General features: G+C 47.2%; 12 protein-coding genes across 12 annotated transcripts; 4 read left to right on the top strand and 8 right to left on the bottom strand.

Moving 5' to 3' along the window:
• Positions 1-562: 562 nt before the first annotated feature.
• N7483_001293 (uncharacterized protein) lies at positions 563-1,309 on the bottom strand (the record flags this gene model as incomplete). The annotated part of the gene is made up of 1 exon (XM_057084730.1): positions 563-1,309. The coding sequence occupies one exon, from the start codon at positions 1,307-1,309 to the stop codon at positions 563-565; it is 747 nt and encodes a 248-aa protein (XP_056950879.1).
• A 1,095-nt stretch (positions 1,310-2,404) lies between these two features.
• On the top strand, positions 2,405-3,121 carry N7483_001292 (DIM1 family thioredoxin-like protein; the record flags this gene model as incomplete). The annotated part of the gene is made up of 3 exons (XM_057084729.1): positions 2,405-2,519; positions 2,581-2,628; positions 2,682-3,121. 3 exons carry the CDS (start codon positions 2,405-2,407, stop codon positions 3,119-3,121), a joined length of 603 nt encoding a protein of 200 aa, XP_056950878.1.
• Positions 3,122-3,653: 532 nt separating this feature from the next.
• On the top strand, positions 3,654-4,910 carry N7483_001291 (translin; the record flags this gene model as incomplete). Its single annotated transcript, XM_057084728.1, has 8 exons — positions 3,654-3,719; positions 3,847-3,883; positions 3,970-4,023; positions 4,133-4,266; positions 4,320-4,425; positions 4,487-4,572; positions 4,628-4,777; positions 4,839-4,910. 8 exons carry the CDS (start codon positions 3,654-3,656, stop codon positions 4,908-4,910), a joined length of 705 nt encoding a protein of 234 aa, XP_056950877.1.
• A 346-nt stretch (positions 4,911-5,256) lies between these two features.
• Positions 5,257-5,932, bottom strand: N7483_001290 (glutathione peroxidase; the record flags this gene model as incomplete). The annotated part of the gene is made up of 2 exons (XM_057084727.1): positions 5,257-5,765; positions 5,890-5,932. The coding sequence occupies 2 exons, from the start codon at positions 5,930-5,932 to the stop codon at positions 5,257-5,259; spliced, it is 552 nt and encodes a 183-aa protein (XP_056950876.1).
• A 1,008-nt stretch (positions 5,933-6,940) lies between these two features.
• Positions 6,941-7,399, bottom strand: N7483_001289 (CTAG/PCC1 family protein; the record flags this gene model as incomplete). Its single annotated transcript, XM_057084726.1, has 2 exons — positions 6,941-7,259; positions 7,353-7,399. The coding sequence occupies 2 exons, from the start codon at positions 7,397-7,399 to the stop codon at positions 6,941-6,943; spliced, it is 366 nt and encodes a 121-aa protein (XP_056950875.1).
• A 793-nt stretch (positions 7,400-8,192) lies between these two features.
• Positions 8,193-8,821, bottom strand: N7483_001288 (uncharacterized protein; the record flags this gene model as incomplete). The annotated part of the gene is made up of 2 exons (XM_057084725.1): positions 8,193-8,482; positions 8,542-8,821. The coding sequence occupies 2 exons, from the start codon at positions 8,819-8,821 to the stop codon at positions 8,193-8,195; spliced, it is 570 nt and encodes a 189-aa protein (XP_056950874.1).
• A 2,681-nt stretch (positions 8,822-11,502) lies between these two features.
• cdcA (phosphoprotein phosphatase CDC14) lies at positions 11,503-13,464 on the top strand (the record flags this gene model as incomplete). Its single annotated transcript, XM_057084724.1, has 3 exons — positions 11,503-11,539; positions 11,626-12,163; positions 12,219-13,464. 3 exons carry the CDS (start codon positions 11,503-11,505, stop codon positions 13,462-13,464), a joined length of 1,821 nt encoding a protein of 606 aa, XP_056950873.1.
• Positions 13,465-14,305: 841 nt separating this feature from the next.
• Positions 14,306-14,743, bottom strand: N7483_001286 (phosphotransferase family protein; the record flags this gene model as incomplete). The annotated part of the gene is made up of 1 exon (XM_057084723.1): positions 14,306-14,743. One exon carries the CDS (start codon positions 14,741-14,743, stop codon positions 14,306-14,308), a length of 438 nt encoding a protein of 145 aa, XP_056950872.1.
• Positions 14,744-14,998: 255 nt separating this feature from the next.
• On the bottom strand, positions 14,999-15,227 carry N7483_001285 (uncharacterized protein; the record flags this gene model as incomplete). The annotated part of the gene is made up of 2 exons (XM_057084722.1): positions 14,999-15,145; positions 15,198-15,227. 2 exons carry the CDS (start codon positions 15,225-15,227, stop codon positions 14,999-15,001), a joined length of 177 nt encoding a protein of 58 aa, XP_056950871.1.
• Positions 15,228-15,513: 286 nt separating this feature from the next.
• On the bottom strand, positions 15,514-16,951 carry N7483_001284 (toxin biosynthesis protein; the record flags this gene model as incomplete). The annotated part of the gene is made up of 4 exons (XM_057084721.1): positions 15,514-16,348; positions 16,398-16,506; positions 16,571-16,706; positions 16,760-16,951. The coding sequence occupies 4 exons, from the start codon at positions 16,949-16,951 to the stop codon at positions 15,514-15,516; spliced, it is 1,272 nt and encodes a 423-aa protein (XP_056950870.1).
• A 699-nt stretch (positions 16,952-17,650) lies between these two features.
• Positions 17,651-19,900, top strand: N7483_001283 (putative C6 transcription factor; the record flags this gene model as incomplete). The annotated part of the gene is made up of 6 exons (XM_057084720.1): positions 17,651-17,715; positions 17,914-18,476; positions 18,529-18,636; positions 18,698-19,121; positions 19,197-19,479; positions 19,541-19,900. The coding sequence occupies 6 exons, from the start codon at positions 17,651-17,653 to the stop codon at positions 19,898-19,900; spliced, it is 1,803 nt and encodes a 600-aa protein (XP_056950869.1).
• A 1,849-nt stretch (positions 19,901-21,749) lies between these two features.
• Positions 21,750-22,486, bottom strand: N7483_001282 (putative RING finger domain protein; the record flags this gene model as incomplete). The annotated part of the gene is made up of 3 exons (XM_057084719.1): positions 21,750-21,909; positions 22,047-22,203; positions 22,474-22,486. The coding sequence occupies 3 exons, from the start codon at positions 22,484-22,486 to the stop codon at positions 21,750-21,752; spliced, it is 330 nt and encodes a 109-aa protein (XP_056950868.1).
• Between the last annotated feature and the right edge of the window lie 433 nt (positions 22,487-22,919).

The following is a 22,919-nucleotide window of genomic DNA, read 5'->3' as shown; positions in this document are numbered from 1 at the left end:
AGGTGGCTGCTGAAACAAACTGCGTGTGCTACAGGGTGCAAGTGGGCGCCTATCCATGGCTTGACACTTGCCGGCTTGATCCGGTCAGATAACATCGATGTACTACGTGTTAGCGCTACTCCGTACAAAATAGGTACCGGTATATCCAGGTACTAAGTACTCAGTCCAAGCGCAAAGGGGCACTAAGACCCCACTGTACTATCGATTATTTCATGAGTGATATACGCCACCTACAGCATCAATGACTGGTAGTTTCGCATCTATGGATATCCACGCGAGTCAATGTGTAACTAATGCAAATTTTCCCGAGGGCTGAGCAGGAATCATGATCTCCAATGTTCCACCGACATCCAGGAGAATAAGTCAAGTACCCGGGCTGTACTATTCAGATGAGACATGGATCTCAGGTGCTGCCAGAACATCATCGTCGAGACGGTGATCTTCTTGAGATATTCATGGAAAATACAGGGATCCTCTTCTGGCCGTGTTTACTGAGCTTTCTGCGGACAAGAAGCTTGTTTTTGCCTTGACTTTCCGGTCAGATCATACGCCAGTTGTTTAATTAGACTGCACGGGCATTCTGAGTCTTCGAAGATTGCACTCTTGCCTGCGTCCTTCTCAGACGGTTCCTCCACGGCTGTTGAGCTTCTATTTGCCTCGCAAGATGTTGAGGCTCCCAGTCCTCCCCGTACTGTCCTCCCTCCCACCACCGATTCATGGTATCCTGGCCCGTCCAAAGCATAGCGCTGGCATCCTGTAATTCTTCGAAGTTCCATAGCCGGGAGTAACGTAGGACCCGTCCACGGTCGTCGAGGTAAACCAGCAGCACTTTCGACGTATCATTTGCCTCTTTGTCATAAATGAGCACATGGCTCCATTTGGACGCCAGGTGATACATCGCTACAGCATATCCAATCTCGTCTAGGCCAACCCTCATAGCCTCTTGTAAGGCTTCTTGCGTTTGTTCGTCGCAGTGAAGCACATGCCATGCCGTCATTTCAACTATCTGCGGGATACGTATAAGGATGTTGTGCAGTGACAGTAGGCCGTTGTCTGCTCCAGCGTCGTATAGCGCGGCATTGTCGAAGACGGGCTCGTCAAACTCGCTCTGCGAGAGAAGATCTGCAAATCTTGTATCTGAGTCGTCGCTGTAGAAAGTGCGCACGAGACGTGTGTAGCTGATTCTCTGACGGTCTAAATGATTTCGGACACGGGCGAGTAGGTCTTTCTCAGCATCGGTAATATCATCACGGCCACGGGACATCTCCTCTAGCTGGTCCACATAAGGCTTCAGTTTATCATTAGTCATTGCAAATTATTCTAGAGCACATCGCATAAACGAACCAGGCGGCCTTGCCGGCCAATCTCCAGCCACTTTGTGAAAATCTCTGAGAGCTGGGCTTCATCTGAGAGAGTAGAGTCATCATTCCATTGTTCCTAGCAACCATTACATTAGCGTATAGCCCTATTTCCAGGTTTTGGATTTGCAAGGTACGGGGTGATTACCAGGAGATAGAGGTCAGCGGCGTGGATAACCACCTTCTCCTGACCATGGGTACGTCTCGATGCGTATGCACTACTATCGGCCATTTTTATGGGTCACGAAGGGGCATACCAGCACTTGAGCACTTGGAGTGATAGCAATATGCGAATGTTGTCCATCTTAGCAGAATTGTATAATTCGTTTTGCTTCCGAGCGGGGTCGACAAGCTCCAGGCTCCAGCTCACCTGGGCAGGGCCGGGGAAGGATACTCGTTAATGGGGCCCCGGGGGCGGGGGCCGCAGTGATGCTATGTACAATGTACCTATTACCTAGCAATGTACTACCCTGGAGTATGTAGATATAGGACTACTGCTGGTATGTACATGTAATTAATAAAAACTGAAGACAGTGGCGTTCCGAGTCACTTTACGTAGTATGCTTCAAGGAATTAGTAGCGTTGAGTTGAACTGTGAGATACTATTGAGTGTACATACCTCGGTACTGTTGATGATTCCAGTCTTGGAAGGTTTATATATCAATCCATCGTACCTCCAGGGCTAGCACCAAACCCAAACCCAAAAAAAAGGTCGAGTGGCCGATATTTGCATAGGTCTGCAAAAATGATACCAAAATGTTTGAAAAATTATCATGATGGGGTTTGGAATAGGCATCTAGAATTTGGTGAAATAAAAAAAAAAAGTGAGAAAAAAGATATCAAATTCGACGCCTGAGAGATTCGAACTCTCGCTCCCGAAGGAATACAGTTAGCAGCCATACGCGTTAGACCACTCCGCCAAAGCGCCTTTGATGGACTCTTGGGAAACAAACCAACTTATAACGTACATTCTATCGCGGGGTCCAGCGATAAGACGGCTTCTCCAATTTTCACTCCGAGCTTCCTCCTCACCAAGTACAAACACCATGGGTTCCATCGTTCTGCCTCATCTCCAGACAGCCTGGCACGTCGACCAGGCTATTCTCTCCGAGGAGGAGAGACTCGTGGTTATTCGATTCGGCCGCGACCATGACCCAGACTGTGAGCTGCCATTTCCTGCCCCTCTCTTTGTGAAATCGTGACTGACATACGAATCTACCAGGTATCCGTCAAGATGAGCTCCTCTACAAGATCGCCGAACGAGTGAAGAGTAACCCAATCTGATCCCTCACAAGCTCGATTTATCTAACGCTCTCTTGACAGACTTCGCCGTCATCTACCTCTGCGACGTTGACCAGGTCCCCGATTTCAATACCATGTACGAGCTCTACGACCGAATGACGATCATGTTCTTTTACCGCAACAAGCACATGATGTGCGATTTCGGTACTGGTAACAACAACAAGTTGAACTGGGTGCTGGAGGACAAGCAGGAGTTGATCGATATTATCGAGACCATCTACAAGGGTGCAAAGAAGGGCCGCGGTCTGGTCGTTAGTCCCAAGGGTATGTTCTACTTCCCCTGCACTTATTGGCTGAACTCTACTAACGGGTATGGACTTGTGCAGATTACTCGACAAGATACCGGTACTAGGCAAGGCTTATTTGACAACATTGGCGAATATGGCGATGCGCGGCGTGTGCTTACAGACACATCATTCATGAATTTTACGATTACGATTGGTAGAAAAAATGGGGAATGATTACTTGTGCTTGAGACTTTAGCATGAAGAACCCAGAGATACATTTGAAATCATGGCTTCCATATACTCCGTAGATCCAGCTGGTTCAATTTTCAAAGACGGCGTCCTGCTCCAAGAGTTTAAAGTATTCCAACCTTGGAAGGTATATCTCTTGATTGCATGGGCATGAATCCATATTGCAAAATCGGTAATCTGATATGTAAATAAAAAAAAAAACCATTGTAGTCATTGCTCAGCATAACCAAATGAGCTAGATCCGAACTCTGCAGGTAATCCCTCCCATTTGCCACTAAATGGCCTAGTAAAAGCAGCGCAATCCTGAAGGTGAGGAAAAATTAAGAAACAGACATTTAAACATTTATCATCAAATATCAAATCCAATTTGCCATCTCCTTATTTTATTCAACCTTCAATTTTGACGTAAACCGCTCACCTCACATCGTCATTTTAACCATACCAGTGACACCACACACCGCAACCGCGAGGTCTTCACCTCTTCTCATTTCTCCCAAAACCCAACATCAGCACCAAAATGATTGACCAACGAATTTTTGAGGATCTTCAAACGAAGATTGACGAGGAGACCACTGTCCGCGACGTGAGTTCATCATAGAATCCGCGCAGCCGCGCAAATCGAAATTCTTCGCGTCTGCCAAGGCCAGCTCCAGCACGACCGCGGCGCACAGAGTGCCCAACCACACAGGCTGACAGTGAGTTTACGATAGGAACTGCACGATATTGTTCAGACGCTCGCGCGCAAGGGTAAGTTCTACAGATCTGAGGAGTTCTTACTCATTTCGCGGGGTATTGGATTCTGTGGAAATTAAGGAAGCTAATTTAGCCTATAGGACGCTCTACGCAGGCCATTCTCGCAAGGGCCCATTCCACACCATCTGAGCAGAGTACGTTTTGAATTTTGAAATTGGCGATTATTCCCTTCTGCTCGAGAGCCTAGTATTACATATACTATGGTATACCTAAATTCATCGGTTGGCTGATCAAACCGAATAGTCAAGTCTGTCCTCGACGATGCCACTGTCGCGATCATTGCTCAGAAGGAAGAGGTTTTCCGCCTGAAGGCTGTTGCCGATAAGCACCCATTTTACAAGTACAATGGTGTCTGGACCCGGGAGCTTCAGAACTTGGTATATCTCAATCTTTGCCGTTTTTATGTACTGTAAGCTGACTGTCCTGATAGGTTTCTTCTATCGAGCTTTGCGCATGGCTGGGTGGCTTTCAGGAACACAAAGGTCCTGAATCAAAGTCTTTCATGACTATTGAGGATGTTGGCAAATTCCTGGAAGGTATGTGTTAGGCCGTGACGAAGAAAGACGCCACTTATTCTAATATTTACCCCAAACACAGTTCCCTTCAACTTGAAGGAGAAGGATGCCTTCCACTTGACCATTGAGGAGTATCTTCTGGCTTTGATTTCCATGGTTGAAGAACTGGTATGCCATCCAATGTACCTTACTTTTCGTTTCTATCTGACAAACCCTGATTTAGTCTCGCCTGGCCGTCAACTCGGTTACCCTGGGTGACTTTGAACGCCCTGTCCAGATTGGAGCTTTCGTCAAGGAACTGTTCTCTGGATTCCAGTTACTGAACCTGAAGAACGATATCCTCCGAAAGCGAAGCGATGGTATCAAGTACAGTGTAAGTTATGAAATACTCTTTCAACTGCCACCATATGACTGATGATATTCCCACTCAATAGGTCAAGAAGGTCGAGGACGTTGTCTACGATCTCTCCTTGCGCAACCTCATTCCCAAAGGCTCTGAGGCATAATTGAGATATGAGTGATCTATCTTCGACGACATACGAAAAGTCTGCTATCAGAAATGCGATGACGCTGATGACTCAAATGGTGGAAAATGAATATTCCATTTGGTTTAAAGAAATATACTAGCCACTCTCCAATCAATCATACCAGCAAAAAGAATGCCGGAGTTTCAGTTCTTGTAGAAGCTCGTATTTCATATTTCGTACAGGGGATATCTAATTAGATAAGTTTAAAAGACGACAAAAAAGGCAAATCCCTATGGATACAAGTGAAAAGCGCCGAAGGAAAAGAAGAGTGGCGAGAAAGAGCTTCGCCTAACACATATTCTCAAGAGGCTCAGTAAAATCAAGCCTACGCCTCCTCGGTGGCCTTCTGAGAAGCGAGGATACCCGCCTTGCGCGCCTTCTCAATCTGCTCAACGATCGGGGCCTCCAGAGACTCGGGCTTGGTAATGCTGGACCAACGACCGGTAACCTGTCCATCGGCACCAACAAGGAACTTCTCGAAGTTCCACTTAACGCGCTTGAGGCCCAGCATGCCAGGCTGCTTCTCCTTGAGCCAGTTGAAGATAGGAGCGGCATTTTCACCGTTGACGTCCAGCTTGCCCAGAATGGTGAATGTCACACCATAGTTGACCTGGCAGAAAGATTGAATCTCGTCGTTGGAACCGGGGTCTTGGCCGCCGAACTGGTTGCAGGGGAAACCGACGATGGCGACGTCGCCAGGGTATTTGGCCTTCAGGGTCTGCCAGAGCTTCTCCAGACCTTCGAACTGAGGAGTAAAACCGCACTTTGAGGCGGTGTTGACGACAAGAACGACCTTACCCTCGAGGGAGGTGAGAGGGAAGGGGTTACCCTTCTCTGGATGAGAGAGAACTCGTTAGTAGCTAGACTTTTTTTTTTTTGGAGGGGCGGTTTCGTCGCCAGATTGCAAGAGTATCTGCGACCTGGGATGGAAGGTCAGGGGGGTCAGGACCGAACATACTGTCAGCGGGTTCGAACTCGAAGAAAGAGGTAGCGGAGGCCATTGTTCTGTATTGCACGTGGCTAGTTGTTATTGAGAAGTTGTGAGGTCGAAGAGGGGAGCTGTATCGGAGAGGATGGCAGTATGACGTCGTCGAGTAGTATCGGGAGACGCGGGGAGTGGGCCAAGACGTTATATAGGCACGAACGACCGCGCGCATACGATAACTTTGCTTTAATGGCATAGAGAAATGGAGCCTCGGCATTCAAGACTTATTACCAATGACAATAGGTCCAGACACGGAGTCATGAGGGGCCGACGGCAGTCTGAAGGACCCGAGCCGATACCATCAATTCCAAGCTTTTTGATTGGTCGATCTAGAAATCGTTCTACTATTATTCATGATTCAAGTTCAATTTTCTTCTTCTTCTTCTATTGATTCTATGATCCACTTCATTACGCAGCTTAAATATTATCAAGCTTTATGGTCTGGATCTTATGGTGGTTTTTTGGTCCGGAAAAACGACAAGATTTGGAATACTTCCAGTTAAACGATAATGCGAACGAATACGAGACATAAGTTTTTTTTATTCGTTCATCAATTCCACTAAATCGGCTTGGAAGAGTAATAAGGTCTCGAATTAATTCCCGAATCGGTATACGCCCGTGCCAAGTACGCACGTTATGAACAAATTCTTGCACTTGCCATTTGCACCAATTCATGCCATCTGCCGATGATAGATTACTGCATATCCCCAAAACGGAAAATGTGCATTGCGGGACCACGTTAGCCCGAATCCAACGTGCCTCAAATCAAATCAAATACGGAGTACTAGCGTGGTCCGACGGTCGTCGCATACTCCATAGTCTATGTAGATGTGGCGTGATCTATGGCATATCCCTGAGGAGTACGGAGTACTCTGTAGGTGAAATGCCACCACTGCGCCCCACCTGGCAATCGGATAGCTGAGGGGTCTCTTTGAGGACTTGAAGAGCCAGTATGCGGACTTTCTCCTGACGCGTGGCATAAAAGTTGGAGTACTCGAAAGAAGCACACTCGATGACTCTCACTTCATCCTTCCATCTCAGCCTCCAGGACATCCAAATCTAGCTCGGCCATCGCGCCCAGGACAACACCCATGCTTTCCATGAACCCATTGACGGCAACTCGCAGCATACGGTTCGTAGTCGCGTAGTAGTTCACTTGCAAGACCGTTTTGCAATCATCGGAATCTTGCTTCAATTTCTTTTCTTGGGGCTCGGTCACTGGTTCGGCTGGTGTGGTGAGTGTCAATGTGCGACGCACGAACGCAGACAATTCGGCGTCAACTTCGAGGGTTTGGAGGGCTGCTGACGCGAGACGGTTCGTTGGAAGAGGGAAAGACAGTTCCCTAAAAGGCGAATTAGCATCGTTCTCTCAGCTTTGAGGCATTACCATGAGCAGGTATCAAGTTGAAGCTGTGGAAGTGGGGTGATTGTCTTACAGAGAGTAAGGGAAGTCTGCCTTGGGAGGGGGTTCTGTGGACGCCATAATTGATGTGTTGTTGGATGGTAAATGCGCAAAATAGAATGCAAGCAGTATATATGGTACCGGGTTGAAATGGGGTTCAGCTCGATTATCGCATGAGTTGAATTGATCTCAGCGGGTTACGATGCGGATGAATGTGGGTGACTCAGCATTTGATGTCTCCCCGGAGTTTCAATTTGCACAACTTTAACATTTGAACTATGATCGTCTGGAGGATTCGTAGAGGAATCAGATTTAATTTTGGGTTAAAAACAAGATATCAAAGCAAGAAACATTCTGGAGGAAAAGCGGTCCCATAAACAAAGTTATGAGATACGTAGTCGTGGTAATAATAAAGTGTACTCATCAAAATATACTACAAAAGCTTCGTGTGAAAGCCCAAGCATATTATAACACCTGGGGGAGGAAAAAGGAAAAAAAAGAAGGTTCACCGTGTCAATGCCGACCAAATGGAGTCATCACACCTTGAATGCGTCCCATCCAGCCAAAGCAATATTATCAACGAGCATCTAGGGGGTATAGATGAAGGCGACGACGTGCTGGAGCTCAGTGGGGAGGGTAGCAATTTGACCGCTAGTGAGTTTGTTACTAGCCATAGCGGCCTGAACACCACCAAGAGCGCCAATGAGGCCGGCAGGGTCTGTAAAGTGGTTAACGACATGAATGAAAACAAGACACTAAGTGTCACTTACTGCCAGTAAGCATGCTAAAATCGTTGACAAGAGAGGCATCGACGATATTTTTAACGCCGCCGAGTTGACGCTTGGCTAGCAAAAGGTTAGTTTTCACAGAAGGTTTACATGTGGTGCATAGGGAACTTTGGCTTACCAGGGAGAACACCAGCAACTCCCTTCTCAACAGTACCGACAGCACCTGCAGTAGTGCTCTCAGCAGTGCCCGCGACGCTTCCAGCGATGCCAGTCACTCCGTTCAGGGAACTAGTAGTGCCATATACAGCATTGCTCAGCGCATCACCACCATCACGCTTTGCGTGGACCATTCCACCAGCGCTAGCAAGGAGACCCTCGGTGGCACTAGTGGCACCACCGACAACGCCCCCTGCGGGGCCGAGTTGACGTTTGGCTCCTGTTTTCCGTTAGCAGATGTTTTAATTTTCTTCATAGATGTGATGGCAGTGTACATACCAGGAAGAGCGCCAGCAACTCCCTTCTCGACGGTGCCAACAGCACCCGCAGTGGTGCTCTCGCCAGTGCCTGCAACACTGCCAGCAATACCAGTGACTCCATTCAGAGAGCTACTGACACCATAGGCAACACCACTGACGGCATCACCCGCATCACGCTTCACACCAGCGGCGGTGTTCTCAAGGCCGCCAACAGCGTCGCTGCCAGGAAGAGGAGGGAGGGCAGCAGCAGAGACAAGGCCAGCAAGAGCGAAGGAAATGGCAACTCCGGTGAACTTCATTTTTGCAATTTGTTGGTTATGTTGAGAGTTTGTCAAAAGAGCGACTGGGTTAAGTTGACAAGTTGTATAAACAGGCAAAGGACCGAAAGGAGTGGAATGAGTGACTTGAGTGGTAGAGACTCGAATTGGCAGCTTCCTGACCACATTATATACACTTCAATCTCGTTGTTTTGATGAGCTTGAGCGACTACATGTGGGCACTGGACCTCCTCGCATGCGCTGTAACCATGATCATCAGGGGCTCATAGTTCGTTACTGCCTTTTTTGTCGCCCGTTTGGACCACCGTGCATATTGATCGACAGGAAGTTGCTGCCATCAGAGGCTCTGTGCAGGCAAAGGAGTCGACCAGTATATGTCTAACAAGGGAGGTGCCCACATGGACTCCAATGAAATCCCCCGATAGCGCCAAATTAACTCTCTCTGTGGCTCAAATATTAGCGGTGGACTCGATCTGGATAAGGCTTGTGGAGTAGCAGCAAGGATCGAAGAGGTCTCAGAAGGACTTCATGATCTCCGGCGCTCGAGCCTGAAGTTTTCAACACCTTCTCGTGTACTCCGCACATAGTAGGCATTTGGAAGTCTGGAGTCCCGATGGACTTGGTTGTGAGCTATAACATTTTTTAAGGTACTAGTGGACCTTCATGATTCAAGTGGAGTCCAAGGTATGAATACAAGACCACTCAGTAAGAATTGGAATATCAACCTCCTCATGGGCAGGGGAATAGTATCTCAAGATCTTTTCTTGACTGCGCAGATGGCATGCACATGTGCATGAGTTTGTCTCTGAGCATTTCGTAAGGGTTTGAAGCTTACAGTCCTCAGGTGAGCCCTGTGTCCTAAATAGGCTTAACTTGCAGAGTCATGCCTTAGCTTCCTCTGTGCACATACATACTCTGATGTCCGTGATACACAGGGGCTGACAAGCTAAGCGCTGGAGGTGTCCACCTGGCATTCATAATAACAGGGGAGTCCATTTAACAACACTCCCCCAGAATGAGGCATCTCATTTCTCTATGCGAGGGGTGGCTCATCGTGCATGCGCTAGCACCTGTCTGCCGGCTCGATGCGGTAAGGGTGATAGGATTGGCGGAGACGGCTCTGCGGAGTCTTATTAACAACCCCCGAACCCAATTCTCTTATTGGACCTCGGGAAGCTTGGGAGACCGCAAGAGCTTTAACTTGGTAAGAAGTTGGATGTATCAGGCCGTTGCTACCTACTGTGTGTCTCGAGGGTTTGGAACCTTCCAAGGTTGTGCAGAGGGAAAGCCCCGGATCCACTCAAGCGGTTCAATAATAATAATAATAATCAATTGTTGACGCCTAGTGCTATATATATTTCAACCATTCCCAAGGCCAAATCAAATATTCCATCCAATCTCAGCTGGACAATTGCGATCGGAAGTCTTCTTCAAAACGGGGTACATTCAGACTGATGAGGCAGATTGCATCGTCATGAGAGCAACGACCCGGGGAATCAAAGAGTCGAGACCCCTATCCAGGAGACGGGAGCCAATGAGGTTGGGATAGTGGAGAACAACATTGTCACTGTTGACTTTACGGATTGTCAACAAACAAAGTGGCGAACAACATTTGCAACTATGTAGTATTAGTCACAGAGCCTTCCATGGTTCAAATCCGTATTTCGCTTTGGTCTCAATTTTGATATCTCTAATTCCAATTACGGTTATCAAGGGGTGATTGACGCCACCGCAATAGTTTTTTTAGATGGCTCGAGAGGTTAAGATTGGAGGCTCTCTAGTAGTAAAACTCTGCCTAGGTGTAGTGATGATATATACATATATATCCATGTAGCGGAAGCTCGGAACAGGAGGAGGGCCCTCTGAAGGTTAGAAGAACATTTGAATACCTGGGTATTTCACTATCACAACTCGAATCGCAACATGAGAGCTAGTCTAAAGTGCTACAGGATCAAGTGAGCTGTACTCCTGGAGGTACAGCGGAGTTCACAGTGTGAGGCAGTCCGTCTAGATCGGAATTGACACATGCATTGCAGACTATGATCCTCTCACTGGTCATGACCATACTTGGAATGTTCCAATGTTTGCACTTGCACATAATGGGTTGCCCGCTTCAGGCGCCCATATAGTAGTATCACTTGATTATTTGGTCTGATTATCCTAATGTGATAAAAATAGCTCAGATACCCAGGCAACGAAGATGAAGACAAAGTTATCGGATGCAAGACAAGTTGCATTAGACGCAAGTAGGTACAGATAATGTCCAGGTGATAGAGGTTGTTTGTTCTAAGTTTGGGATGTTTGGATGAGGTAATCGGCAACGTTGTTGAATGCCTGAGGCTACCAAAATACCGGTGGTTGTCGAGTCAACGGACCGCACTAATCCCAATTCAGCCCAGCACAACATAACATCGTTAGCGTGGCATGGCAGCTGCCCCAACACCATATGAGATTCTTCTTCCGCTCTTCTATCCTGAACAGTCTCTCTCACCAAGGCACTATCTTTACCTTTTCATTATTCCTCTGGTCAATTCGGATCATGAGCGTTTAGAATTCTTGCAATTTATCATTTGCCGAGCTTTTGTTTCCCACGCCATTGGGCACCGACACCAATCGTGAACATTTTGCGACACCGGCTCACTGAGCATTGTTGACATTCGCTTCATCGAATAAGCTACAGTTGCAACTACGCTGCCGACATCATGTCTGAATCAGGCCAAATGATCGAGTACATCCAAGGTTCGTTCCAATATGAGATTGTTATTGTTCTCATCCTAAGCGCTTGAAATGGTGGGGTCTAACAACAAACAAACATCAAAATATAGACCGCCTGTATTTGGCATCTTATGACTCGGCTCCAAGCTCGAGAACACCATTCCCTTATCCTCTCGACCAGCCTAAGTCCCCGAGCAAGCGGTCTCGCGCTCAACAGCCTACCACGCCGACTAGCAAGCGCCGATCTCCCGTGTACTTCACCGTCGACGATACTCTCCTTTACAATGCATTCCATGCCGACTTTGGTCCCCTTCACATTGGCCACCTGTACCGATTTGCGGTCCTGTTCCACGAAATTCTCGGCGACCCCGCCAACAGCGACCGACCTGTGGTTTTCTACAGCAAGACTGATGCTCGTAGTCGTGCGAACGCTGCCTGTTTGGTCGCATGCTACATGGTTCTGATTCAGTCTTGGCCACCCCATTTGGCCCTTGCGCCAATTGCGCAAGCCGATCCCCCATACATGCCATTCCGTGATGCTGGATACAGCCAGGCGGATTTTATCTTGAACATCCAAGATGTAGTTTACGGAGTCTGGAAAGCTAAGGAGAAGGGTCTGTGTGGTTTGCGGGATTTCAACCTTGAAGAGTAAGCTTTGATCTCAAATATATTGATGAATTATACTAATATGATGGAACAACAGATACGAAAAGTTCGAGCGCGTCGATATGGGTGACTTCAACTGGGTGACACCCAACTTTCTCGCTTTCGCCTCTCCTCAACACCAGCCTATTGCGCCAGTTCCCGCGAACACACCCGAGTACGATGAACTACCCTCTTCAATTTCCGAGGTCTGCTCTTCAAAATTGCCTCTGCCATTCAAAAACGTCCTTGTTCACTTTACTACTCGCAATGTCGGTCTTGTCGTGCGATTGAACTCGGAACTCTACAGCCCATCTTACTTCACAGCTATGGGAATCGCTCATATTGATATGATTTTTGAAGATGGCACTTGTCCTCCTCTGCAGCTCGTGCGCAAGTTCATCAAGATGGCGCACGAGATGATCACAGTCAAGGAAAAGGGAATCGCTGTGCACTGCAAGGCGGGTCTTGGTCGTACAGGATGCTTGATTGGCGCCTACCTTATCTACCGTTACGGATTTACCGCCAATGAAGTAATTGCCTTCATGCGATTCATGCGACCCGGCATGGTTGTCGGTCCTCAGCAACACTGGCTGCACCTTAACCAGGGCTCATTCCGTGAGTGGTGGTTTGAGGACAGCATGCGGGAGAAGCTGGCCCAGTCAGCTCCTGTGACCCCAGCTCGTGTGTCAACCAAGAAGCGCTCTAGCAATGGAGTTGTCTCCACACCCCCCAACAACACTCACTCCAAGCGTGCTGCTCTAGGAGAAATCGATCACAACGAAGGTGCGGCTAGCCAGCAGAATGAGGAAAACCTTCCAGCCCCAACGCCTGGTCAGCCCCGCAAGTCGCACCGAAAGGATTCCCGTCACCACCCCTACGCCCGGACAGCTTCTGGATCTTTGGCTGTGGAGCATGAGCAACGCAGCCAGCGTGGCCACCGTCTAAGCAATGAGAGCAGCGAGAGTGAAGAAGAGGCCCAGCTGCGGATGTTGGCCAAGCGACCATCACGATCACCTGTCGCATCCCCAACTACTCGATCCATCAGCTACTCGGCAACGGTCACAGCAAGCTACACTCTCACTGATGATATCCACGAGGATCGTGAAAACTGGGTCGAGAACTCCGCTCCTAAGACTCCTGTGACTCGTAAGAGTGGTGGTGCTCCAATTTCTGTCAGCAAGGTTCGCTCGAGCCCTCGACGGGCAACGGACAGCTCCAAGAACGAAACACGAGGCGTTCGCAAGCCCAGTGGACGTATTGGAAGCACATCCAGCCCTGCTCGAGCCGTGCGGCCTGTGCAGTAATGAGATTAATGACTCTTCGAATTGTTTGATGTCTCGGTGACCCTGTTCGCCTGTGGCGACACTTTCTCTTCTCCCTGTCCCCTTTGGGAAAATTTTCACATACCCCTTCTTCTCTGCATTTGAGACCTAATGTTCTTCTTCTGATACTTTCTTTTGCTTCCGGTTCGTTCTGGCGTGAAATCATGGTTCTGGGCATGTTCCAAGTGGCGTTCGGTCTTGTGTTTTTGTTTTCGTCAAATGCTTGGGTGACTTCGAGCTTGTTATGACCTGAGTCTTTATTGATCCGAGCGATTCAATTCTCTGCTAGTCTTTCATCCCGATAGCATGGTGTTCTGTTGCGGAGTCTTTTCTTGTACGTGCCTATTTTCACGGTGATATGACAATGAATTTCTGCTCGCGCAAATATTCCATACCTACTCAATAAGCGTAATCTGTACAAGCCAAATTTAGCTGCCTTCGGATGGATGGGGCATCTCATACGTAAATACCCACCTAGGCAGGTACATATAGTCTTCCCGTGCATTTCCCAATAGGATTCGAGTTCATGCTCCTCAAGTGCTGCATCCCATCTGTCCGAGTCTTCCCAAGCATTTGTGGTTCCAGCGCACCGATTTACCTAGAGATCAAGCCCACATGCAGGATCAATTTAAGTCGTAATCACCGAGCTGGTCAGCTGCATACTCCTAGTCCTAATCTGCATGGAAAGACTCAGATAAGTAACTTCCAGTAATTAATAAAGATGCCACTCGCATATGCGGTACATTATCAATTGTTTTCTAAAAACTTGACATCGTATTCACATCTAGAATCTGGGGACCTGTAAAAATATACCACGTCCTCATTAAGCCAGCGCTGCGGTAATCAACCCGTATGTAATAGACTCAAGCTGCAGTTCTTCCTCAGGGTACCGTGGAATAAGAGATAGAACGATCTCATTAAAGTCTGTGAAAAATTGCTGGGCCGATAATGCAGCGCTCTCGAAGGCAGGAGGATATGCACCGGAATGAGCCCAGTCAATCAACCATACTTCTCCGTTCTGACCCAGAATCAAGTTTCGAGGGCTTATATCCTGATGAGTGAGGACAAAGGTGGTGAATTGAAATGGCAGGGTATCTTTGGGGGCTTGGTTCACGTGTTTGCATATAGCAAGCTTGTGGTTAAACCAGCCTTCGAATTCAGCAGTATCATTTAACGGACCAGCGCTATAATCCGTGAAGAAGCGTCCACGACACGGTCCGCCACCAAGGGGACCGGGCTGTGAAATCACTATAGACTGCATTTGGGCGATTATGTCGGCAATTTGTGTGGCGATTTGCCTTTGTTCGTCATGCGGTAGGTTGCTCAACACTCATCCAGGGGCTGGCCTTCGATAAAATCCATCACAATATATCCTTTTGTGCCGAACTACTGCGTCTCATCTCGGATTTGGAATGAGCGGGTAGACTCGTGGGGCTAGGATTCCGGTTTTAGAGGCAACGAGATTTAGCGTCTCTGCTTCACAAGGTAGGACGCTACCGCCACCTTTCATAACCAATTATCGTGAGAGCCGCACAACAGTTGTACCGCCGAGTTTGTAGAGAACGGGGGCAGACTCAAGAAGGGTTGCCAGAATCTTGTCTGTAACTGAGTCAAGGTTCTTCTCGTCCAGCGGAAAGACTCCCTCCGGACCACGGTTTTGGGACTGTACGTGAGGTTGTTAGTAAAGAGTACCTGAACGAGACAGCATCACATACATTGACAACTGGACATATCATTGGCTCCATTTTAAACCCTGGGGATGGATGAGTGGCAATTGTGGGAGTGGGTGAGAATTACGCTGGCATGGAACTGAACTAAAGTTGTAAAACCCTTGAAGTATCCGCATAGGACTACCATAGTAGTGGGCGTATTACGCCTGCGCGGGCAGCTGCTTGTCATGTCTCAAGAGCGCAACTTTCATATTCATCTGAAATAAATGATTCACGCTGAAATATCTCATGCAAATTAACCACAAATATCACATAACAAGGTACTCCTATAATAACAACCTCATCACCTGGGCAGGTTCATCTATAACTTTGGTCTCGGACCATTGTCCAACAAACAACGAAGACTAGCTTCAGTCGGTTTGCCCGTCACCGGATCACACATCAGATTCCGATACTCCTCCAAAGCCTTTTCCTCTGCTAAATAACGAGGCCACCAGCGCGCAAAGTACTCAGCAGCAACATTAGCAGTCCAATCCACATCCTCACAAACAAAATTATGCGAGCCACCCATCAAAACAACCTTCTCCACCTTCCCCGCTTTAACTCCACCACTTCCTCCAAACCCAGAGCCCGTAAGGTTCATCTTCTGATCCTGTGCCTCGGGCCGTGACGCAAAACTCTTTTCTCCAAATGCCCACAGTACATTAGCTCGGACAAACGGTAGCATCTCCATCGCAGCATGGGGCTCCGGCCGACCAATTGATAGTGGAATCGCACGTTCAGGATGCCAATCTGGGAGTAATAGCTTGTCCAGACCTGCTGACTCGGGTATCACGTTTGGAATGGCGTACATCATTGCCTGATCGTATTTAGATGTTGCTAGCGTCACAGCTCCGTCAGGTAATCCGGGCGTTGACTCCTTGTTGTATAGTCGGGTTGGAGTTGGGCGGAGTGTGACATTCACGTGTCGGGCGACAACCTCGGGGTGATAGTGCGCGAATCGCTTACGGATATGCGCTTGTCCCTCTTCGAGAGAGTTGAAGAGATCGGGTCTTTTGAGAGCGAATGCGCCTGGGTGGACGTTGCCACCGAATTTGGTAGGACCTGCAGCGTGAATGGGGGCGCTGTCGAGGATCATGGGCTCGTAGAGAACTAGTGCTGAGAGAAGACGGGGGTGAATTGTGGAAAGATGGACACTGGGAAGTGTTAGCTTGGTTCTAACAGGTCATGGGGTTGAGAACGTACAGTTGAGCACAGCCTAAGCTGTGAGCAACGCCAACTAGTGGACGAGGCATCTCATCGCGGAAGTGGTTGATCATATGAAGCAAATCGCGGGAATGGTCGTTCCAATGCGCTTGAGAAACAATTAACAACAGAGCTTGGGAAAAGTGGGTGAAGTTGAAGTTTCTAAGACATACTGATTTCACCCAGAATAGGCTCATTAATCGCAACAGTAGATTCTTGATTGCATAGATCGGCGATCCATACAGCACGCAATGGGACGCCCAGCTGCTTCATGCGGACACAGAGACGCTCCCATATAGGCTCGAACAGCTCCTGTTTCAATCAGTATCAGTCGATGACATGTTCTTTGGGTGATAACTGACTTTGGCAGCTGTGTTTCCAGGAACTGCGATGACAGTAATCGCATTGTCTGGGACAGGCTCGGGCCGGTCAAGTGGAATGTACTGCTTGATGGAAAGCATCAATTTACCTTCTTGAGGTCCTCTCACGCTATAAGGATGCTCCCGAATGTGCTGGCCGGGAATGACATGTTGGACCACTTTGAAGATTTCCATGTTGAAATTGTGTGAATGTCCTAAGATCTTGGATCCTAAAGACGGAATGATAATGATGGAGAAGGGAGAAGTATACGCGCATAGTCTAAATATAAGTACTAGCTCATTTTGCGCCCCCAACCGAACGCTTCTGACTGAGTGGGGGCGGCCCCAAGGAGACTCTTTAGCGCTGATCTTAAGCCTTGAAGAGAATGGATTTCACCAATATTAGCAACAGCCGAGGCCCCAAGTGATCTATACTTAATTTTGATGAAAATTGTCATTCAAAGCTAGAATCCATACTAGAAAAGTCAAACCAATGATAAACCGAGCACAAACTATGGATTAGGAACATTTCCAAGGTTCAACCTTGTAAGAAGATATGTATTGATCCACGTGTGGATGATAAAATTGATGATCACGAGGGAAGAGATAAAATGCACTAACCTACATAGGAAATCTTCAGATATCTTGGGTTTCCAAATTGGTTCATCCAAAAGTATGGGTATGGGGTAGTGGCGCTCCTACTAATAACAATGGTCAACTGGTCAAAATAACATCGGGAAAACTATTTATCCGCTTCCACGCTTATGCCAAGACTTTAGCCTCTCTCTCCACCACTGATGTACAAGATGAGTGTGATTCGTGATTCGTGAAGCTCGTTAGATGCAATGAGAAATACAGATGATCGCCGCTCCCATTCGCCAGTAACACGGCGTAATGGTGCTTTACAGTCATGTGAGCCCTGCCGGCGTTCAAAACAACGATGTGATCATGAACGACCCGTCTGTCGCCGATGTGCCTCGAAACGCATGAGCGACAAATGTTTCTATCATCCAGCCCCAATGACCAGGCGGCGATCACTTCAAAATACTACTAGCATTTCTCTACCACCGCCAAGTCGCCTGGTCAGCCAACCAAACTCGAAGTAATGACATTCCAATCTCATCTGAGACTGCAAATTACTAATGGTGAGGGTTCAGTGCTTCTAGTCCCGGGTCTCTGGGAGGCGGGCGTATCTTTGCGACTGCAGAGCCTCCATCTGCGTTACCCGGTTATCTAGGATCGACAAGTTTTGCGGCTGTTCTGACAGAGCATCGAAATGAGATCCCTTTTGAGCCTGAAGAGACTACAGATTCATATCCGGTCCTATCAGTGGAGCCGGAGCGGGCCCAATCTGGGGCCGACGTGTTACTGTTCCTCTATAATCTCACCTTCCGCCAAAGCCTGGTTGACAAGTTCTATCTTCGATCATGGAATGCCGTCGTACCCAAAATTGTTCTAGATGCTATACTCACTTCCATACAGGAGATCTTTGGTGGATTAAATGCCAATGATCCAATGCCGCAGCTGCGGAATTTGGCCACTTTGATCTTCCAGAACTCTTCACGGGCAATGACAACTCATCAGGCAATGACCGTTCAAGAGTATTGTGCTTCCTTCACAGGCCGCAATTTACGTTGGGAGGCACTGGCAAATATCTTTTCTGTCTGTGGCCAGCAGCTTGTCATCACACCGGATAATGATCCCGAGGTCTCCCAGGAGAGTGAGGACCCCAGGCGTAAAAGATCGGCTCCTGGAACAGGTTATACAAGCAGGCACTATATGTCTGAATTTCTGTGATCAGGCTTCGTCGGCCAATGAGCTCCTGGCATATCTGCAATATAATGATGTCATGCTTTTAACACAGCAGTATGGCGATTCAAGTACGTGTTTCAAATAACCATTTCATTTGTTCAGATAGTACGGTCATTAATCAAAATCCAGGCTACAAGGCATGGCGTCGACTGGGTGATTTGGTCGCTACAATCTATGCGGCAGGAATCCATCTTGATACGGACAGTTCCGAGAATTGTCCCTTTTTCCTTCGCCAATGGCGCAGAGGATGCTTTATTTCGGCTTTCTATATGGACAAGATGATGGCAACTTTTGTTGGTCGACCACCTCTCATGAACTACCGATATTGCACTCTAGTCCCACCACTTGATCTGAGTGACGAAGATCTAGTTGCGGGCGGAGAGACTCTTGAACGAGCAATTTCCGATCTTGATAGCAATGGCTGGAACACAAAAGGTGTTCGGAATCGACTGAGCACCTCGCGAGTTAGATTTCATCTTGCCGTTTCAAGAGAACAGACCCTTGATATTGCATTAGGGACCCCTGAAAGTCGCAGTCTTGTCCGAAAGTCAAAGTGAGTCCGGATAACCGGTTCCAATCGAATCCCGAGGTAGACCCAAAGTTGAATTAACACGATTCTTTTGCACAGCGAAATCGAAGAGAATATGCGAACGATCTGGGCTGCAACACCGGATTATCTTCGATATGATCGCGAACAAGCCCATGACTTCCATCATGGGTGGTTGACGATCGTTTACCTATATCTTAATTACCTTTACACCTGTTTCCTCCTTCAGAGAGCTCTGATCAAGCATACTAATACCGGAAGAGCTGCGCTTTGTGATGTATCCCGCCGCGTCCTTGCCATTGTCATTACTATCACTTCGCAACGACATCCCATGGTGGATCTTGATCGACATTATTCTTGGATTGTACGATTTCCCTTCACCCTGGTCAAATTTAATATGGAAATTATGCTAATTTCCATGATAGGCTCTCACATATGGCCTTCCAAGTGCCAGTGTTCTTCTCGTAGAGCTTCTGCACCAGTCCCATGAGCCCGGGCCCCATGCCGTTGCTCTCCCCCGCGCAGAACTGATCCGAAATATCAGCGTCTTCATCTCATTACTATCCTGGGTATCACGACCTGGGCATGGAAACTATCATACATGTCGCGAGGCGGAAAAGAAACTATCTCGCATTCTCGATCAATTGTTGGACCCCCAGCCTGTCCAGGCAGATATGGTCCACGATGTTACTTCTGGCCTGTCTAGCTTCTTGGATTGGTCGAACTACAATGCTTGGGACTTTAATACGGAATACTTCCCCAGTGCGGATGGGTTTGCCCCTTGATTCTATGGGATTTATAATGCAGCAATTAATGCCAGGTCTACCATTAGCGCCTACATAGTCTCTATCCAAATTAATCAGTTAATTATCTACCTTCATGGAACTTGAAGTACTAGTACTAGGGTTTTGGTGCATATGAATTTCTGTGGATGGTTTGGAGCAGAACAATCTCGATAATCATGTCACTCTTTACAAGGGTAAATCCTTCCCTCTAACAACAAACCTGATCGATCGAGAAGGTAGAATCGATCACCTTGCCCGCTATAATGTGCCCGCATCGCGATTCTCGCAATAAAATACCTTCACGATGTGATCTCCTCCAATTGGAGGCATCCAATCTTTTGTCTGGCACAACCGATAACCGATGGGGAGAGCTAAACTGACCTGGAAGGCTGGGATTTGACCTTCAAGTTCTCAAGGGTCATACCTTCACCGGCACTCAAGACCGGTTCCCACACATTGACTCAGACTTATGTTGTTCAATTTTGAAAGGTCAACATTAGCCTAAGCCCATAGGAATAATGCTCGAAGTTACGTAGAAGATAATAATCTTTACTCTATGCTTGGTAGTAATAAATTGAAATAGAACATTATTTTCCAAATAATATGGGCAGGTGGGCATGATGGGTGATTAGTCTGAAGCAACGTGGGTGATTATTTTTTATGAATGTGTGGCTGAAAATCTTTTTTTTCTCAGACGACGCTGGTGATTATTGCTGTGGCTCTTCAGGGTTGGGAGCAATATTATTTTTCAGACGACGCTGGTGATTATTGCTATGACTCTGGGGCTGGGATTTTTTCCCCAAAGAACTTCAGAACGCTGGTGGCTATTTCCATAGCTAGGGCTGGGATAAATTTCCAAAGGACCTTGGAACGCTGGTGGTTATTCCTATCTGGGGCGAAGACTATTTTTCAGACGACGCTGGTGGTTATTTTGATGGCTCTAGAGCTGAGAATATTTCCCCAAAGAACCTTGGAACGCTGGTGGTTATTGCTTTGGATGGCTCGGGCTGAGATAATTTCCCAAAGAACATTAAAACGCTGGTGATTATTTCGATGACTCTGGGCTGAGATTATTTTCCGAGGAACTTCAGAACGCTGGTGATTATTGCTATGGCTCTATGGCTGAGATAATTTTCCCAACAACTTTGGAACGCTGGTGGTTATTTCCATGACTCTGGGCTAAGATTATTTTTCAGACGACGCTGGTGGTTATTGCGATGACTCTGGGCTAACATTTATTTTCCCAAACAGCCTAGGAACGCTGCCCAGGTGATGATTATTACTCTAGGTTAGAACCAAAATATCAGCCTGATGTTAAGATAAATTTCCCAACATTGAACAGCACGACCTCGGGAGTAATTATTTTCATCAGCTCAGCTCTTGTAAATTTTTTCTCTGAGTTCTTAGCACAAATACTTTGGAATTTTTCAAGTTCCAGCCACATATGCATATGTGCACTTAAAAAGCAGTATCTACCCTAGTTTAAAATCCAAGAATGCATAGTCGATCTGCGAGAATCATAACCTCGTCTTATAATTATCCTCAAACTTTCAGTCAATTAAAGATTACATGACACCATAGAAGCTTTAAAAAGCCTCCAAGTCAGACCTCCCACTCATAATCATACCATCGGAGGTCTTTTTGGAGGGTCAACAAAAGCCCGTTGGCAGACCGGGCAGTTGTAATGGTCCCTTCGGGACCATTCATCCAGACACTCTCGATGAAAGACGTGTGAGCATGGTAGCTCACGTATCTCTTGGACTGGACTCACATCCTCCAGGCACACGGGGCTAGAAATTACCAGTCAATTAGCCAATATGAAGGTTGAGTGAGAGAAATGAGAGAGTTATTACCAGTTGAACAGCCTATCTAAGGCTTCAAAGCTACCCAGCTTCCTCCCCTTCTTGCTCCACCACTCTTCTAGCTTTAGTACCGGTGATGTGGTGTTGAGTTTTGCCAGCCGCTCTTCAGGGCTTGATTGTTTCCGTTTTCGGTAGACGAGGGCTATCCTGTATACAAAGTTGTCAGTATTATACTCACTTCATCGGACCCGAGTCCGTGTCAATAGGTAGTGAGACACAGTATGCTCTGGAGACCCATAAAAGCCTCACCGTATAAGGCAACAGAATAGAGGATCAAAACTTACAGGCCGATGAAAAGAAACGTGAATACAATGCACGTTCCTAGTGTAGCCCCCAAGGCAATGGCTGTAGTGCCTGCTGCACCACGTGGATGCACCCGATCGCTCGTTCTCTTAGAGTATCTCAGCTTTTTGTATGGTTCGTCCAAGGGCTCGACAACAGCTGTTATGTGAGAAAATTAGTGCCAAGTCACAAGGAAGGATTTAAATAACAGGTTCGAAGTAAAAATATGGGTTTGAAACTTACCGTGAAGAAATGGGTGTGAGATGTCGAAGGGCAGGGTTGGTGAGGATGAGTGAGTTTAAACACCACGCGTTGGGTGTGGATAAAACCCGAGAACTTAAAAATAGGGAACGCAGGACCAGGGCGATCGATAAAGTACGTGTCGATAATTTAAGACTTGAGAGATACCTCCAGGGCTTACACACGCACTATCAGATGACATCTGCGCTAGAACCCTGAAACTGTCCCCGCTTTAAGTGAATATATGCACTGTACTCATTAATTTTTTTTAAGGAGGTACAATATGATCCTGGGTAGTCGCTTTTAAAATTTTGTTATTTTTTCCCTTCTTCTTCAATTTTTAGCCAGTTGTTACGCGAAGTTGTTGGAAAAGATACGCGGCCAAGATGTTAGTGGCTTCAAGTCATGCTCTCGGATCGGCTTGATAGTCTTTTTTTTTCTTTCTCTTTCTTCTCCCGAGGTCCTTCTATTTTTTTGAATTTTTTTTTCTAACTAAGACTTTCTCATATTTGCTGTCTTCTCTATTTATTTATGAACCAATTCAATGCTGACCCAGAGAATTTGTTGTGTATGACAGTGCCTGGATTATGATTGATCAGTGTGACTAGGTAAATGATGTGAGTGAAGTAGAAGTA

The sequence above is a fragment of the Penicillium malachiteum genome (genome assembly GCF_028827825.1).
Source record: "Penicillium malachiteum strain IBT 17515 chromosome Unknown utg000001l:1.0-8184562.0:1.0-8186909.0, whole genome shotgun sequence".
Taxonomy (NCBI): Eukaryota; Fungi; Ascomycota; class Eurotiomycetes; order Eurotiales; family Aspergillaceae; genus Penicillium; species Penicillium malachiteum.
This window is presented reverse-complemented; position numbering and strand designations above follow the sequence as displayed.